The sequence below is a fragment of the Chrysemys picta genome, chromosome 14, assembly GCF_011386835.1.
Source record: "Chrysemys picta bellii isolate R12L10 chromosome 14, ASM1138683v2, whole genome shotgun sequence".
NCBI lineage: Eukaryota > Metazoa > Chordata > Testudines > Emydidae > Chrysemys > Chrysemys picta.
In genome coordinates, this window is record NC_088804.1 from 20,557,708 (window position 1) to 20,576,931 (window position 19,224).

General features: G+C 40.5%; 1 protein-coding gene and 1 long non-coding RNA gene across 14 annotated transcripts in view; one reads left to right on the forward strand and one right to left on the reverse strand.

The window, feature by feature from the left end:
* The window catches only part of NETO2 (neuropilin and tolloid like 2), a 52,032-nt gene that overhangs the window by 18,162 nt on the left and 14,646 nt on the right, over positions 1–19,224 (forward strand). For 5 of the 12 annotated variants that reach the window (XM_005289846.4, XM_005289843.5, XM_065567611.1 and 2 more), the window contains exons 2-7: positions 1,391–1,447; positions 3,296–3,436; positions 6,637–6,885; positions 10,701–10,745; positions 10,835–10,962; positions 15,899–16,127. In XM_005289846.4, the coding sequence (XP_005289903.1) occupies positions 1,391–1,447; positions 3,296–3,436; positions 6,637–6,885; positions 10,701–10,745; positions 10,835–10,962; positions 15,899–16,127 (849 nt within the window). Of the gene's footprint in view, positions 1–1,304; positions 1,448–1,960; positions 2,118–3,295; positions 3,437–6,636; positions 6,886–10,700; positions 10,746–10,834; positions 10,963–15,898; positions 16,128–19,224 lie in introns of those variants that run through there. The other 7 variants (XM_065567615.1, XM_065567617.1, XM_042852233.2 and 4 more) reach the window with 4 other exon arrangements.
* LOC112059377 (uncharacterized) overlaps positions 13,711–19,224 on the reverse strand; it is a 104,048-nt gene continuing 98,534 nt past the window's right edge. The window contains exons 3-4 of one of the 2 annotated variants that reach the window (XR_010592664.1): positions 18,890–18,978; positions 16,027–16,165 (exon numbers count right to left, since the gene is read on the reverse strand). This is a non-coding gene — a long non-coding RNA (uncharacterized LOC112059377). Of the gene's footprint in view, positions 16,166–18,889; positions 18,979–19,224 lie in introns of both variants that reach the window. The other variant, XR_006174942.2, reaches the window with a different exon arrangement.

Consider the following 19,224-nt stretch of genomic DNA (forward strand, 5'->3'; position numbering starts at 1 on the left):
GCTCCCATAAAGACCTGTTCAAGGACCTGTGGTATTAGTATCAGCAATGCAATAGTACTGCAGTGACTAGAGAGAGAAATGTATGTGGGCATGTTAAATAGGTTTATATAAACCAGGTCAGTAAGTGTGTATCTGAGGCACTGCTGCAAGTTACAATAATTCCTTGTAAAAGTACATTTCTGTAACACAATCAGGATGTATGATTTGATAGGCTTTGTCCAATTCCTAAAGGACTCGTCAGTCTGCCACCGCAACTGATACCCGTATTGGAAGTCTCAGCAAGAAGTGAGGTTTGAATGGACATAGAAACTAAGCTACCCTCTCGCTCCTAAAGGTGGTTCTCTAGCTTCGTAATGAGATACATTGGCAAAGCCACACGGAGAAGCCTAAACTACTGTTAGCTGGGCTGTAACTATTGTTATGAACTGGGTAAAACCTTGTTCAAACTGTAAATGAGCACTTAATTTAAGATAATTGTAAGAGACAGGTAGGGAGCCACCTCTGAAAAAAGGCCTATTAGGCTATGTGTACGCATCAAAGAAAAACTGGGGCACTGAATCTTGGAGCCAGGGTCAACTGACTTGGGCTCACGAGCTGCAGAGCTAAAAAAAGCAATGTAGACGTTCCCACTCAGGCTGAAGCCTGGGCTCTGAAATCTGCTGAGGGTGATGGGTGTCTGAGCCCAAGCGCCAACCTGAGTGGGAATATCTACATGGCTGTGGGGCTAAAAACTGCAAAGCCCAAATCAGTTGAGCTGGGCTCTGAGAGTTGGTGCTACAGGTTTTTCTTTGCAATGTAGACATGCCCTTAGTCTGCCCAGAAACTCGCCCACAGGGCATTGTGAATAGCGGGCATGTGGAGGGGGAGGGTTTGAGAAAACACAAACTGAGAACAGAACAGAGATAGGCAAGAAGGCCAAGTAGTAGCCTGTGTTCACAGTGACTCTGGGAAAGCTAGACAGCACTTTGGGTCTGATGTTGGCAACTGAGGCTTGCGGTTTGTGAGCTAAAACTGCTTTTGTTCTTGATTCCTCCTGCATTCAGAGGAGCAGGATTTTTTTGCATTCCTTGTAAATAAGATTTTGTCAAAGAAAATACCAGATGCTTTCAATTTCTACTTCTATATCTAGAACATACCTAGGGCCCTGCATGTTGAGTAGCTTCTTTGGGTCAAAAAATCCTCTATCTTCAGGACTGTAAATCCAGCACTTTTCACAAGCACTAAGTATCCTAGGAATTAAAATAACTGATTTGCTTTTAATATACCAGTATGTGTATTTTGACTGGTGATTTGGATTCGTTTAGGTGTTGCCTGAGTAAGGGCTGCAGAAAAAGACCTCTGGTTTCTGCTTCCATTATTGATGTCTTACCTGTTCTGTTTCTCTCACCAGTGTTGTTAATAACAATACTTGTAGTGGAAGGGATTGCTGTGGCACAGAAGACACAAGGTACAGTATTGACAAGATTTTCTTTAAAAGAAATTTTTTTTGTTTTGTAATTTTAAATAAAGTAAGCTGGGTAGATACGGTAAATCAGAAATGCTTTCTTGTTAGGATATTTCACTTACACTAATAGTACTTTGTAAGATTTACTTCTGTTTTTATATATATATTTTTCCTTATCTATTGCATTTCATTTTGCCAAATGAATACAATTCTTATTGCAAATAAAAAATAGTTAACTGTAAATAACCAACTGTCTCTTTCATATCCAGATCAGTTCAGTCCTTATAGGTAGAACAAAACAGTAGAGAGTCCTCCATTTTCTGTGTATGTCAGCAAGCCTTTCAATTTTTTTTAATATGCCAGCATTCCCCCAGAATGTTAGGAGACAGTCTCCATTTGGGGATGGGGAAGAGGCAAATGGCTTTACAAGCCAGTTTCTCCCTTAGGTTGGAATAACCTGCATAGGAGAGAGAGAATTCCTTGAGTTGACAGTTGCAGAATTTCTTTTGACTTTTTCTGCAGATGAAACTAAGGGTCCCAACCCTCAGGCTCCAGAATTCTCCCAAGATTCTTGTGTATTTTGGAGGGACCCACTAGAGGCTGCTAGGAACTCCTTTTACCATGGAATCCCTCAAAAGCCCAGTTCTCCAGTGTATAAGGGAAAGTTGCATAAGTACGTTATGGTTGCTTCCCCTGTGAGAATGGGAGAATCTAGCAGAAACCCGGTTGTCCTGCACTCCCCTTTCAAAGCCTGCAGATCTTAAACTCCACCAAGGGATATCCATAGTGTTAAGATGGTAGAGAGGTGGCAGGGAAATCTGTGCCTGGAGGGCCCCCTCTGCATAGCTCCAGGGGGTGATCTGGTATGGTATCTTAATTTATCAAACCAATTAACCTCAGGGCAGGGATCATAGTTTCCTCTGTGTCTATACAGATCCCTGTTCCAGACTAGGGCCTCTCGACACTAATGCAATATTACTTCTACTTGTAATTATTAATTTGTTAACACTGCCATGTTTAGCAATAACTATTTTAAACATTGTAAATATTGTAATGAACCACAAACTATAAATGAAGGTCTTAATTCAAGTGAATGTGCTTGAGTGCATTCCTGAATCAGGCCAACAGCAGTAACGTGAACAGAGAAATCAAGTGTCCTGTCCTGCTAAGCCTTGCTCTGGAACTTCAATGGGTCAAACTTGCACATGAATGGGGAAGAAAACTGAGTGGTAATGCTGAGTGTTTTGTTTTGTTTTTCTGTAGCAGTTTAGTGCACTGTAAAGGGGTATAGCAGTGCCACAATGACTGACTTGAAAAGAAGAATGTACTCAAGATTCTAACTCGCATCACAGGTTCCCTACTACTCCTCAGTAGTAACTATGCAGATTTGAATTTCCAAAATAGTGGGCAGGATATGTCATGGTATTAAACTATAATGTGCTTTTTACAGAAATAAAATCCCTTTGCTAAATAGGGACAGCTGGCTAGTATGATAAGAGGATCTGCAGGTAGCCCCAGCTGTCTCTTCCGTCTAACAGTTAGTGCCACACCCAGGGCCGGCTCCAGCATTTCTGCCGCCCCAAGCGCCAAAAAAAAAAAAAAAAAAAAGCCGCGATCGGCGGCGGCAGTTCAGCGGCAGGTCCTTCGCTCCTAGAGGGAGTGAGGGACCTGCAGCCCCCAAATTGCCACAGGTGCCGCCCCTCTCCCTTGGCCGCCCTAAGCACTTGCTTGTTAAGCTGGTGCCTGGAGCCGGCCCTGGCCACACCCTAAGATATACTGTTCCAAGTGGATGGTTTTTGTTGTTCAATTCTCTCTACTTGTAGTATACAAGTGTGATTTTTCTTTTTAAAGGTGGTCAGAATATTGGAGTGAACCATGTACCATCTACCCAGTGTGACAACTGGGTTCGGACAAGCAACGGAGGCCATTTTGCTTCACCAAACTATCCTAATTTGTACCCACCAAACCAGGAGTGTATCTACATTTTAGAAGGTACTAACATCCTCTTTCTCCTTTGGTGTATTGTATTCTTACTGTTGACAGTGTAGGAAGTGGAACTGTTCTGCTATTCTGTTTATATTAAGTAAAGTCACTTGGGCGATATTGGTAATATATTGATTCACTTCTGCAGATGTTAGGCTGAATAAGGAGGGGACACATTTGGGCTGCAAAACAGTAACTACAAATTCCTGGAATACTTAAACATTTATGAATTAACACAAAAAAAACCTTATTTAGTGACCGTTAGGGATGTATCAGGTCCCACCCGAATCCTTGAAAGCATAGAAATAACAAGTTTAAAGAAGTCTTCAGCTTTCCTCACCACTGTCCCATCATTTACAGTACTAATGCACTCCAAAAGGGGGACACTGCCATCTCCACCACTTCAAAAAGATACTATCTATCCCCATCTTCGTCCAACTCCGTGTCACACAGAACCTCAGAGATGACCTCATGTTCGCCTGTATCAGCAGGTAGACACACATCTGACTGTCATGTAGCCTGTTCATTTGCAAACGTAGGGCACTTCAGTGTGGCTGAGCTCACCATTAAGGTTATGTGTGACGGGCAAAAAAATCCCATTAACTAAAAAAATGTACTGCAGTGAGAGTTTGCTGAGTAAGGACTGCAGGACTTGAGCCACACTGAACAGATTCCTCTCCTAGGGATTCATATAAAACCAGTTAAGTCCATAGAAGGACCCCCACACACCCTCACACTGACTTCAGTGGGATTGTCCTCAGGCCTCTAGTGATGAAACTAAGTATTCAGGTGTCACTGCAAGTCTCCTTTACAATATCCTGTGGTGAGTTTTCAGTTTGTGGTGTCTTATCCGTGTATGCTTGCTATATAGTGTTTGGTTTTCTCTTGTATGCATTTATGGTCCTTTGTGTCTTATTTATGACTGTATCTACTTTGAGGCAGATATTCTGCCATGCTCTGATCCCTTTGCCCTGCGCAGGCCACGTGGAACGTGCTGAGACTGGCCACAGACTCCTACCTGGAAATTTCCCTGGCATGAGGGAGTTCCCAACAGGCAGGGAGCTGGTTCCTCTGCCTCCTTCCCTACAGCCCCCAGTGCAAGGATGTGGAGGGGGCATGGCCGCGTACAATGCCCTCTAGCAATTTCCAGATGGTATATAGTCCCTAAGGTATCACTGCGAGCTGGTAGATGTTAGAGCAGCTCCATGCTTCTCTACTCCACAAGTCAAAGTCCAAAAGATTAATTTGGTACAGTATATACCTGGTGTGACTTGAGGTGCCTAGGGTAGTTCACAATGAAAATGCCCAGGGCAGGCTGCAAAAAGGAGAGTAGATTCTCCCAAAATTGGTGAATCTAACTACAATGTTAACCACCAACCAGTCACATACTGTGCTCCTGATCCATCACGCTGGTTATCAAGAAGCTTTAATTAAAAAAAAGGAAATCACCCAGCCCCCTTTATTGCATCCCAGTCTCTGGCTTCCAGCCAGCAAATAGGTCCAGTAAAGTGAGAAGTTATTTAAAACTCTACTTACTATACAGAATGTTCTTCAGATCCCCAAAGGACCAGCCACATTGCCAGGCCACTACTAGTTTGGATCTTATCCAAAATACCACGCTGCTAGCCAGTCCTTTCCTTTCTTTTATAATAAACCTTTAGTTTTAGATAGTAAAGAGGAGAGTTGTTAAATGATGATGAAAGCAATCAGATACATACATATGACTTCAGAGTCCATATATAAGGTTTTTAGCAGCATTGGTGAGTTGGCTGGCTTGTGAAGTCCCTCTGGAATACATCCAAAGCTTGGATGGGTCATTCAGTCTCTTATTGAAAGTTTCCGTTTGTAGAGAAGTTACTCCAGAGGTGAGAAGCAGGATTGAAGACAAAAAGGCAGCTGCATCTTCTCCATTTTATATCCTTTGCCATGTGGCTTGTACATCCTTTGGCCCAAACACAGCTCACAGCACGTGGGTATGGAAAAGAACTTGGAGTCCCCTGTCCACAGGCATGTTCTTACATGTCCTGCTGACTCATAGGTGTAGCCCCCCCCTTCTTTCAATGGGCTCATTTCACAGTTGATTGCCCTCGATGAGCCATGAAGCAGGCTGGATACTGCTGATTCCAATCTGTCTGGGGGCGTCACCCAAAAACATAGCACAAGTTTGAGATTCAAATATATCTCACATATTAATTATAACTCAAGATACAAAGATGCATGCATATAAACAAGATTATCATATTTAGCAAATAACTTTTCCACTGATACCTTACATGGTGTAAGATTCATTGCAACTTTGTAATATTGGCATCAATAATTTTATAAATGGTCACCCATATTCCATACAGCGTTGTTGCTAGAACAAAGAATTTTCAAACTATACACAGAGTAGGTGAGTGCCACAAGAAAGGCACAAAAAAGAACATTGGGTACTTGCACTTCATGTCTGATGAAGGGCCTGATTCAAAGTCCACTGAAGTCAGAGACTCTCATTGCCTCCAGTGGGGTTTAGATCAAGTTCCTGGGTGTCGAACTTTAGACACCCATGTTTGAATAATGAATGTGTATATGCAGCCTGGTGTATATTGTAGGTGCTATTTAAACTCTCAGTTAAGATTCAGTTATGAAAAGCCTATTGAGAGTTACCTTCCACTCGTGTAGTTGAAGAGTTTGAAAAACAGTGAGTTTGAAGAAATCTGGACTTCATTTTTAGAAACATTTGACTAATGAACACCAAGAACTCAGCCATCAGTCAAGACCTCCTTTTCCCCTCCCCCCCCATCTTTTTCCCCTTTCTCTCCCTGCCTTGTCTGTGTTATCTCCCCATTAGTTGTAAAGTACTGACTTATTTGATTTTTGTAGCTTAATACTAAGGCTGTTACATATACAAAAACATTTCATGTTAGAGGTGGTAATTTTAAGCTTTTTGGGGGGGTAGAGGTCTTTGTGATGTTTGTATTAAAATAAATTAATAAAAAACTTACAGCCTACTGAAAAATGCAAAGGTTACCTGATTATGCAGAAGGCATTCTAATTATACAGGGTGTCAGAGTTACTGCAGTAAGCTTACTAGACTTCTTTTGAGAAGTGTCACATGCCTCTGATTTTTACACTTTTCGGGTTTTGTTGCTTCATTATTTCACTGCCTAGTGTCAGTGTTTTACACATCTATTAATTTATACCATGTTGAAACTTTTATTGTGTTGTAGCTGCTCCACGCCAAAGAATTGAGTTGACCTTTGATGAACCTTATTACATAGAGCCCTCATTTGAATGTCGATTTGATCACCTTGAAATTCGAGATGGGCCTTTTGGTTTTTCCCCTCTCATCGATCGTTACTGTGGTCTGAAAAGTCCTGCACTAATTAGATCAACAGGGAGGTTTATGTGGATAAAGTTTACTTCGGATGAGGAGCTAGAAGGAGAGGGATTTCAAGCAAAATACTCATTTATACCAGGTAAAGATACCTTATTAAAAAGCTTCTTACATTGTCTAGTTGTTGTTTTGCTCATACAGAATTTCAAACTAATATAAAGGTACAAATTCAAGATTTGAAAATATCATTTTGCAAACAGTTAGGGCTCAGTCTTGTGAGAGGCACAGTTCGTTCCCTCTACTCCCATTAACTCAGTAGCTGTCTCTATACTGGCAATTTGGAGCTGCATTTTATGATTGGTATAGTTGTGAGCAGGGTTAGATAACATGGTGGCTAAAAAATCTGAGTACTGTCAACCCTACAGCTTCCTCTGTTGCTAAAGCTGGGGGAGCTAAACTGGTGGAAAATTACAGGCCCTAATTTTCAGAGTAAAGAGGTCAATGCTGAAGATTTTAGGGAATTCTCCCACAGTTGTTCTACAACAGCACAGCTCTATGGGTGCTGTAGTAGGAATGTTAGTGAAAACTAGCCGCTGGCAATTTCCCCAACATATTATCTATGTTAGCGTGACATGATGTCAAAAATGTTAGCAGCCAGTCTACACTACCATTCCAACCTTTTTAGCACTGGTGCTAGAATAGCACTGAAGGAATGCGGAAGAATCCTCAGCATAGCCAGACTGGGGGTGGAGGGTGCTCAACAACTCAGGGTGGTTGCACAGCACCTGACAGTTTTAGTCCTTTAGTCTGCGATGTGGACTACACCTGTCTCGTGTCTTCTTTTTTTAAAGAGATACTAAGTTGACTGAACTACTAATGTTTGAGAACTGGTTACTGAGAATATGTGGTAACTCTTTAAACATATTAAAATTGTCATCCATCATATCACTATTGATTATTTCAGAGCTTCATAATAAGGACTGACACATTTTCATATTGACTCAAGAGTTAATATTTATTTGATCAAAAATCCACATTTATAAGGATGCCTAAGTCGGTCCATTCGTGGTCCTTTCCAGAGCCTTCTTAATCTGTGAAGAAGAACATATATGTATAATAGTGTAAATATGTATTTTTTTCCAAAGAGGGCAACATGCCCGAGGAAGGCATTAGTCTGTAGCCCTGTCTACACAAGCAATTGTAAATCATGGTAAGAACCTGGAAGCAACAGAGCATAATTGCTGATTCACAGCTTGTATAGAACCTATACTAACAACTCTCTAAGAATGGTAAGAGTTTTATTTACCACACAATCACTTTCCATACTAGCACAAAGCTAACCCAGTCTTGAGAACAGCCTCACAAACGTAGTTTAAGAAACTGAACACGATAAAGAAACTTAAGATGGCTTAAAAGAGGGTAGCAAGGCTTGTATTTAAACTGGGTTGCTTTCTCCAATATGCATCGTATTAATCAAAAGCTAGGCTTCTAAGCCAATATTTACATGGGATGGGAATAGCAGGGAGGATATAGCATGGAAGGGCTGCCTCAGCAGCTGTAATGAGGCAGACAGACCGTCTCTGAAGGTGCTAGGAGAAGCATGTTCCTACTTGTTGCCTCCTTTAATGTGTAGCATATATTCCCTCTGCAGGCATCAGACCAGTAGCTCAATCTGTGTGCAGTGGGCCATAGTCCCCTCCCCTTCCCTACCTATGTAAAGTGATAGGATTAGTGCAGCTTGCATTCAAGGAGCTCAAGGATATGGATTCTGCCGTCTCCCTGTGCCAATGCATTTTCCCTACACCCTCTTTGATCCTGAGCTGTGTGCCCCTGACTAGAGGCAAACAGAATCTGGTTCTAAATGTATCAACTAGGGTATAATCTCAATCAGGCAAAGCTGGAGGAAATGGCTTAATGGGCTAAGCATCAGCTTTTGAAATACCTAGATTCTCTGGAACCATGGTTTCAAATCCTAAGTGTTGACTCAGCTCTTTGTTCTGCTGAGGCAGATTGCTCCATAACTTGCTCAGTGTTCAGGGGAGGAATATTTTGGTTGCAAGCTCATTTAAAAAAACAACAACTGAGATTATGTCCTATGGCACTTTTGGTGAGAGAGGATTTGATCCAATGTCCTTGTGCAGAATGCTCCAGGTGGCTGTATTTTAGATACTGTACATATATAGTTATAAACACTTTAGAATCCTTTGGGACCAAAAGCAATATATAAATGTCAGCTATTACTACAAATGTTGTATACACAGGTATAACTGCTTTATGTTCCCTCTCTTTCCCAGACATGCCCTTCATCTCCAGAATCATAGGAAAATATTCTACATTGGTAGAAGTGTTTTAACAGAACTGTTTTCACTCTGCTATGGATTTGGCTTCTCACGCTGTTCCGATTCGCAGGGGTCACTAACCCTTTGGGAACCATGTGGGATGTGCTAAAATGTTCCTGCAGGGGTTATATGGATGTGTGCGCCAAGCTACATTCCAAAGCAATTTAACCAATATGTCATTCTCAAAACCAAGTTAGCTTAGTGCTAGCAAGGCTCGGGCTTGTATTCTAAATCTGCCACACACATATTTATTTTTGTGGTGGACTGTAATGACTGTGAAAGACCATTATATTTTGTCCTCATTCTTTTACATTTTCACAAGATGTTTAAATATTTTTAAGTACCAGTGACAATGAACAAAAATCAGAAAAAGCAATTAAGCCTCACAGAACACTTAAATGACTAAGTGCTTGCCTTAAATTCAAAAGGAAGAGCAAATTCAGAAAGGAGGTTGGAACTCTGACTTGCAGAGGTTTCCGTACAGTGAACATGTGTGCCAGACTATATAGCTCAATGGGAGTGGGCTAAGGATGCAATTTTCTGAACTGTCTTGAGTATTTAAGTCAATCAGGATTTATGCATTTTTTTTGTTTAACTGTAAATCCCTTTTATAGATAAAGGCCTACCTAAAGAGCCAAATTCTGCGCCTTGAGCTCAGTGGGACCAGGATTTGGTCCAAAATGGACATGCAGCCATTGGTGTTTGTGTATTGGAACACTGGTCTACAAAAATTCAAGTTTTGCCTGTGTGTAACATGCACATGTAACTTGCAAGGCTCACCTGTTGAATTGTGGGGTGGGGTGGGGGGGGAAATACTAAACTGCTCATGAAAATGTGAGTGCTTGCACATGCAATGGCTGCATGCTCACTTTGAACCAAATCCTGGTCCTACTGAAGTGAGAAGCCAAATGCTGGAGCTTTCTGTTGCTCCTCTGCTGTGGACCTCTTCAGAAAAATCTGCTCTGAACTCATTAGCAGTACCATTTCCAGACATGTATGATAGAACACAGTTCAAGAGAAAACTAGGGCTAAATTATGCCCTTAGATGCATGTCTGTGGCTATCAGTGACATCAATGGGAGGCATGCGTGTATCCAAGGGAAAATCTTGGTCCTTGTTGCTTGTTTACCCTTTGTTGTATTGTTCCTGAGTACTCTACTAATTCCAAAACTCTGATCTTGCTGCATCAAATGGCACTAGTAAACCTCTTCCACCTGATGCAGTACAGAGCTACTTATATATCCCTTGATCCTGCAATCTGATGTGAACAGGTAGATCTCTGTGCCCTTGTGGCATTCTGTTGCTTTTAGTGCAAGCCAGCACAGGTGCAGGGATCCATCAGTGCAGATCAGGTTGCAGGATTAGGTGGGAATAAAAAACTGAAAGGAAATTCAAGTGTGGTGTTAGCCACCTCCATTATATTACAAATATTCAACCATCTTAGTGAGGTACAATCACTTATGGAATCAAGCGGATCACCTCTCTCCCATTGATTCAATATCTGTTCTAGGACTTTGTATTTTGTGGTGTGTTAGGAAATAGATTGTCTCTAGATTGTGTTTAAACCTTGAAGTGACTCAACTGCCAGCCCCAATGATTTGTGATTTCTTCTGTTGCAGATCCAGACTTCACTTACCTAGGAGGTATTTTAAATCCCATCCCAGGTCTAGTATTACAATAACAATTTATTTGTACATGAAATTTTTAATCAATCTCATCTTGCATTTGACAACTAGTTGTATGTTCTTTCTAGACTGCCAATTTGAGCTTTCAGGAGCTGATGGAATAGTACGTTCCAGTCAAGTAGAACAAGAAGAGAAAACAAAACCTGGACAAGCAATTGACTGCATATGGACAATTAAGGCTACTCCAAATGCTAAGGCAAGTCCATTTGTATCATTCAATATATAATGGGCTTCTAGCCCATTAGTAATAGGGAATGGTCATTAGTAATTATTTACAAAATGTCTCACTTTCATTTAAATTAATTGGCTATTGGCAGTTGAGGAAATTAAGATACATTTATTTTAGAAACAAGTATCTAACTGCAGGTCCCTGGTGATGCAGCTATTTTTCCCTGACCTGAAATTTATAATGTTTAGGCACTTTGATAATTTTATGGGCCACATGTTTAAATGGCCTGCAACTTGGCCTCAAGTTTAATGAGTACAGTTAGCTGCAGACAAAGGGTAGTCTTAGGTAATGTCTGTTACCTGATACGTGAGCAAAATATAGATTACTACATATGTGTGTGTCACTGAAGTTTTACCATCTTATGCATTGACCAAGTAACTGTGTTTCTGAGATTCTGCTTGGAGTATGTGTCAGTGTAGGTGTACTTGTGCCTAATGCACACAAGCACACAAGACTCTTTCAATAGCCTTGGCAGTCAGGGTTGAGCACATCCCCTGTGCCTCCTTGTCCTCCCATAAGAGGGCATAAAGAGTGGAGTGGCTGTAACCCTCCCTCAGCTCTCAAAGTCAACATAGCAGTGAGACAGAAGTGTCCAAGCTGCAATTCTCTAAAGAAGAAATCTTACCTTCACACTCTCAAAACATGGAAGGAGATTTATATAAATAAAAATGCTAATCCTCCTGTTCAGTGGGGCAAAGTGCGTTGCACCATGGTGGACTTCAAACCCTGGATCCTATGACTGATCTCCATCAAGGTCGATGTCTCTTTTGCATAGAGGTGATCCACCTTTTCCAGGGCTTATAAATGCAGGTACACTTGGCTCAAGCTACAGCTGCTAGATCAGTCCATGAGGGTCATTTTGAGCCCACAGAATGCGCCTCGCATCACCTCACTCAGAAGACTGACTGTCTTCCTTGTGGCTGTTGCTTCAGCCGGCTGAATAAGTGAGCTTCAGGCCGCAATATTTCAGAGAGAAATAGTGCTACTAATTCATTCAAACCAAATCAACCAGGCTACCTCTCTTCCCAAAACCACACTCCGCGCACTAGATGTATCCAGGACTTCGCTTTAGTCCTGTCAATGTAACGAAGCAGTCAGACTGTTGTCCTATCTTTCTGGCTATACCAAGGTAATCTCATCAAAATGACTTGCATCGAATTAACTATTTTGAATCTCACTGTTACACAGTTGGTGTACCTCACCCATCGAACATCAAGGCTCACTCCTCCTGCTTCAGAAATGTATCAGTAACAGAAATTTATCTGCAAAGCAGTGATGTGGAGTAAACCACTGACCTTTGTGAAATGTTAGAGCTGGGATTTACCTACTAGGTCAGATGCCACATTCAGAAGAGTAGTACACAATTTACTGTTCAATGGATGCAACAGGAACTCCATCCCGAGGGGAATGGGGATACTGCTTACTAGTCACTTACAGTGGGGTCCAAGCTCTCACATACTCTAAGAAGAAAGAACAGTTACTTACCCTACAGTAACTATGGATCTTCGAGATAATGTAGGCAGTGTGGATCCCATGACTCTCCCTCCATCCTCACTTATAAAGAATCCCATCTCAAGCACACCTACCGTGGGATCCACACTGACTACATCTTGAACTACAGTTCCTCCAGGATAAGTACTGGCTGTTTATGCTGCATGTCTACGTATGATAGGATAAAAAATAGCATGATGCAAGGGGGAAAAAAAAGTAGGGAAGAAGTGAATATTCTTCAGTAGAGCCGATCAGAAAATGGGTACTGTCTTTCCCTGTCCCTTCTCACCCCCCCACCCCACCAAAAAATTGACTTAGTATTTCAATAAACTTTTTTTTGGCTGAAACCTTTAGCAAAACCTCAATTTTCCACAGAAAGCAGACACTTTCTTTAATTTAGTTGAAAAATCAGTTTAGACAGAAAACTTTCCAACAGCTCTGGTTCTCCAGCTTCCCAAATAGTACCAAAAATAGCTACCTAAACCATAAGAATAATAGGGGACAAAAGAGTAAGGTAATTACAGCAGAATAAAATAACTTGTTTTGAGGAAGTAACTCATACCTCCCAAGAGCTCTATCCTAGAGTAAGTTATAGAAATTGTTCTTCCAGAAATGATTTGCAAAAATCATTTTTTCTCTTTTGTTTTCTATTTGGAGTACTCCATGCCTAAATTATTTTAATAAATATTATTGAATGTTGCTTAAAGCGAGTTCTCTAGTTGAGTGGCTCTTGAGATTAGATTATCTTTCTAAATGATTTGAGGTTTACACTTATTTTTAAACTGTCATGCTAAAGTTGGTCTCCTGAGTTCTGGTTTTGACAGGATTATGACATTGAACGGTTGTATGGAGCAGCCTCAGGTGTTTTGTCCTTTTATGAGAGAGAAAAAAAGTTTTCAATTTTCCAAATTTGATTTTTTTGTAATAAAAATAAATCTGAAAATTGACAGTCAATGAAGACTTAAAAAAAGGCCTGTGCATCATTGAAATTCTGAAGATAACCTTCAGGGATTCAGAAAAGTTCTATAATATATTAACATTCTAATGAGGAAGCCTCTGATACTATTACCTTCTCTGGGGGCAGCAGAAATCCTAAAAATTCTTTTCAGTAGGCATAGAAACCAGATGCATCTTTTACTGAGCAGAAACTTTTTGGAAAAATTGTGGCCTTGATTTGAGTACACAGCCTAGAGTAAGGGTGCAATATGAGTGCTAGATTGAGTATTAATGTTTTATTCCTTCCATTATAGTTCCACAGCAGGAATAAAAATCCAATTAAGCAATAGTTATGAGAGTTATATATTTCAGGCTAAATGCTGAGGACCTGCAGCTCTCTCTGACTTCAGGGGGATATGAAGTCAACAAAAGCTACCGCTGCTGTAATAATGGGGGACAGTGAGGAGAGACAAAAAACACTCACCTAAATGGTACTTTACAATTTACAATAATCACAGGCTGACGCAGGTTACAGTGAAAAAGTTTCAGATATAAATTACTAGAGGAAGTATTTTCTCAGATGAAGGGGAAAAAATAATATGAGACAGACTGGCTTTCAAATATGGTGCGTAAGGGGCATAGTATCAGCATCTTGCCTGTGGAGAACATTAGGAAGTGCAATGGCTTGGGAGTACTAACGGTGCTAGGGGGAATATGGACTACCCTGCCACCCATTAAGTTGCCTGTGGGCCTTGCTACTGTGTAGACATGTCTTATTGCAGTGCACTAGGGTATCTGCGGCTGGCCGGTGTCAGCTGACTCAGGTTGTAGGGCTATAAAATTGCAGCGAAGACAGCAGAAACGCAGAGCCCAGGCTGCAGCCCAAGCCTGGACATCTGCATTGCAATTTTATAGCTCCAAACCCAAGTCAGCAGACATAGGCCAGCCGCTGGTGCTTTATTGTAGTGTAGACGTACCCTAAAAGTTTCGTAGTGCACTTTGTTTTGACATACTGCTGTTTCAAACAAACAGCAGTATGTGAAAGCATGCTACAGAACTTTTAGTGCCCAGTGGCAGGGTCTACACAACAACTTAGTGATGGCAAGCTAGTGTCCTGTACATTCATACCCTGGTTTGCTGCTCACTAGGTCTCTGTGCAGATAAGTGCTTAGTATAGTATAAGGATGAAATTTTTAAAAGCTCTAAATAACTAAGGAGCACAAGTCCCACTGACTCTTACTAGTCCCTTATTTTCTTTTGAAAATTCCCCCCACCTTCCAGTATTGTCATTCTGATGTGAAAATTTTAAAACATTTGTATAAAAATATAAACCAGATCTCCCCCCCCCCCCTTTTTTTTTTTAACTTACAAAATCATGTCACATTCATTTCAGGAAAAATAAGAATTGTTCTACCAGATCAAAGCATTGATCTGAGTCTAGTAATTTGTCTGTCACAGTAGCCGGTATCAAAAGACTTAAAAAGGTGCCAACCTCAAGTGGGCAGTTCTGGAATAGCTCGCCCATATGAGCAGCTTATGTCTAACCCTGCATCAATTAGAAGTTAGTGCATGCCCAGAAATCTCCTTAGTTGTTCCCTTTATTCCTTGCAAGTTCAGCAAATCTACAACGTCTCACAGGTGTCTGCTGCAGATGCATCTGAAGGCAAATAGTTTAAATTTGTCTATTTCTCTTCAAACTCCACCTTAGTCTTCCTAAATTCCTTATTATGTATGGTCTGCTGTAATATATGGTCCTCAGTCTTGTCTTTGTTTGGGCTGGATTTCCAGCCTCTGAGGGATACCAGTTTGACTCACATAACCTCTTGAATCTTACCTTTTAACTCTGGTTTTTTTTTTTACATTCCTGCTTCTATTTAGGTTGTTTGCGCCTTCTGTGACTGATTCATTTAATAGCCTCCATGCAGAGTTAAAGGACTTTTGTTTCCTTATTTTTGACTTTAAGACTCAAATAGATTTCTCTGGTTGTTTTTTTGAAATCCATCTTTCTAAAGTTCAGAAACCTGCTACAGGAAAAAGTTTTTTCCCAAAATTCTGAAAAATAAATCCTTGCATTTTTTCCTGTATATTCCTTACATCTGTTCTAGAATGTGCTTAAAATCAGCTCTCTTCAGCCTGCACCATTTTGTATTACGAGCTTTGCTTTTCTTGTAAGCTTATGGAGAGAACAAGTTAGTCAATTTTCATTGGAAAGTTCTTGTCATTTATTGATACTTAGGACAAAAGTAATTGCAAATAATAATCCATAATGATGTCATTTTGTAAGGGAATCACTCGTTATGAAACTGTAAGCATACAACACAAGAGTTTGTGAACTGGGAGTTCCATGCCTATATAAGGAGGACAGAATACTGTAATCAGGGTCCACTGGGAGGTCTAAGAGAAACTCTGTCCTGTTTTATTACTAAGGCATTCTGTTTCTCTTTTCTTAGAGGTTGTGGGGTTTTGTTTTAAACAGATTTATTTGAGATTCCTGGACTACCAAATGGAGCACTCAAACGAATGCAAGAGAAACTTTGTAGCTGTATATGATGGAAGCAGTTCCATTGAAAACCTGAAGGCAAAGTTTTGCAGCACAGTAGCAAACGATGTGATGCTGCAGACTGGAACAGGAGTGGTACGGATGTGGGCAGATGAGGGTAGCAGACTCAGCAGATTCAGAATGCTGTTCACTTCATTTGTCGATCGTAAGTACATCCTCCGTTATCTTCTTCGTAGCCAAGCGCTGAATGTATTTAAGAAAAAGCATCAGCTTTGTGTTATATGAGCACCAGGCATAACAAAAAATGTTGATTCTCAATTCACACTGAGGGAAACACAGTACTCACTTAATTATTGTTCCTGGGTACTGTTCCTGGGGGAAGATTCTCTCATAAAGGCCTGTCTTACATTTGAACCAAGTAATAGCCAGTCTCAGACACTAAGCCTTTTCTTGCAAGGCGTTCCATAGCCAGGGTCCTGCTCTTCCCCAGCATCTGTTAATTTAAATCTAGATTCCCCCTGCTGTGTTGCCTGTGAAGCAAAGTTCTCTTGGATGGGGAGGCAGCCTTTGAGTGAGTTGGGTCCCAATCTGTTAAGGACTCCATAGGTTAAGACCAGGACTGTGAATGCTGTTCTGAGATTCTGTATGGATTGCATATAAAAGGTTTAATGATGATGCTCGCAAGGCTTATGATTTAAGGTGTTTTAAAAGGATGTTTTAGGTGGGACTACATTTAATAGTAGGTTAATATACTACCCCTTATTCTGCATACTTTACTCTTAATCTGGCTGAGTTTCACAGCCTCAATCTGTTCCCATGTGGACACACATCCATATCACACCAGATAATTTGAAACAGTTGTCAGTCTCACTACAAGAGAAGCCAGAACTTGGAACTGGAGAGCAGGCATGAGGTATGTTGGAAGAGCAGTATGGAAACCTAGTGCAGAGTTTGCTTATTGCATACCTACCATCTGACTCCAGTACAATCATTCTTGCACTTTTCTTAATGTTAAGTTTCCAATGAATATGACCTCAATAATAGATATTGTACAGGTTTGGTTGTAAAGAGAGCAAAACTAATTGGCAATGCTGCTGTTTCTTTGCCTCATCCTGGAAGTGATACTGCTCAACACCTTGCAGGGTTGGACTTTTTTTAAAGTCCAAATTATCTGTTTTATAGTGTATTTTATTGTTGTTTCATAAAACATTAGTGTTCAAGATATACTCAGATAAAAATGTACTTGCCATGAAATAATCTTTCTGTTGTGATGGTGATTTTTAAGAGGAATATGATATTGCTACTTTATGGATATGACATTAAGAAACAACTACAGATATTCCAGAAACTTGTCTAGGGTTTTAATACGCTTTTCACACTTTAACGTTCCTTTTCTGCAACTACCACTTTTAGGTACTGGTTGCTAACCAAAATTACAAAAGCTGTTTTGCTTTCTTCAATTCACTTCCTCAGCTACAATGATGAATAATAATGGTTGTTCTGGTGAGGCTAGACTCTAGCTTTGAATTAAGAAGATTCGTTTCAACAGGTCAAACGATCAGTTCATATTATAAATATTGATTTTTTTTTTTCCCATTCTTGCTTCTCCAACAAGCTGAAGTGATGAAGAGGTATAAAGATATCTGCTTTTTCAAAGAAAGGAGTCTGTCTAATCAAAAAATCATTGCCAAAAGCAAGTCTGTAAAGATATGTACAGTTCTTGCCTATCTCCCAGCTTGAGGTTTGATACCTAAGGAGAAAGATAATGAGTTGATTTAAAAAAAAAAAAAAAAAGCCAATGAAACAGAGCATTTCGTGTACACCTTTACCCCGATAGAACACTAATTTGGATACAAGGCGGTTTCACCTATAATGCAGTAAGATTTTTTTTTTTTTTTGGCACCCAAGGACAGCGTTATATGGGGGTAGAGGTGTATATTAAAATATCCTTGTTATAAGCAAACTTCAGTGCTCAGAATAGTGAAATTATGTGCTTATTCTTTTTTCAGATCATTGAGCACTTTTTTCTCTTCTACCTTGTTACTGATTTGTAATTGTATGAATCCATCCCTGAAAACAATCAATATTTCTGAAGAGGTTTATATAAATGAACTAATTCTGCATGACATATTCAGTTCACGCCTACCCATTTCAGACTGCAGCTGTGACTGAAATAGCATAACTCAGCTAAAGGGGATGAGATAATAGAATGTGTTTTGGTTTTTCCCCGATACACTATATGAACACCACTACCTATATTAAAAGAACCTTATTAAGTTTGCGAAGTCAAGCACTCAAAAATAAGGAAATGCCAGAATTAAGGTTGCCTTAATTTAGCCTTGTTGTGCATGTGTTATGATCTTAAGTGATTACATACTATTTTTTTCCACAGGTGCCCTGACTTATTCAGGTGCTCACTTAATGATCATATTTCAATATTGTGTTCTCCTCAGTGTTCAATGTGTGGCCCTAAACCTTATTACTGTAGTTTTTCCTCATGGACTCTTCCAAGGTGCTCACCACTCTAGTGTCTGAGTACTTCAAGTATTGATCTTCATAACACCTCTGTGAAGTGAAGATATAACATGATTCACATTTTACAGATTGGGAGCTGAGGTACTAAGAGATTAAGGTCCAAAGTATCCACTAAGTCTGGGTGCCTAATGTGAAATGCCTAGGACCAGAGTACTAAGCACTTTGTATTCAGGGATAGCTCCCATTGACTTCGGGTGCAGTTGTGAATGAGCACCACTTCTGTAAATCAGGCCCCGGGGTCCCAAGTGGGGCATCCAGAAAAGAGGAATTCTTAATCAGTGACCCCCTGTGAACAATTCTGGCTTACATGACATAGGAACTTTGTGTGACAAAGGCAGGGATCAAATCACAGTCCACCAGAGTGGCATTCAGTTGCCTTAACCAGGACACCCTCCTTTCTTTGCCACCAATTCCCTCTCATTCACTACGTACCTTCCAACTTCTTGAACAAATGAGAGAGAGGATCCTACAGAAAAAAAGCTTTTACAACACAACCCTGATTCGACTCCAGAGCATGGGTCCTGTGGGGGGAAAAAGAGTAGGTGATCATTTAGTGGAAGACTGTATTGTGTCCAGGAAACCTTAAATCTGGCATTTCCTAACTTTTGAGTGTTTGTTATTCAGGTTGTAAAAGCATTCTTCAATGTAGTTTTGAGTAGGAGTATTCTTATGGCTCTCTGCTCTCAGTTCCAGTGCCTGGCTGCTTCCAAGCCTGGAGCAGCGCTTACCAGGAAAGTCCAGCTTTACCCCTGTAGTCTTGGACTGAA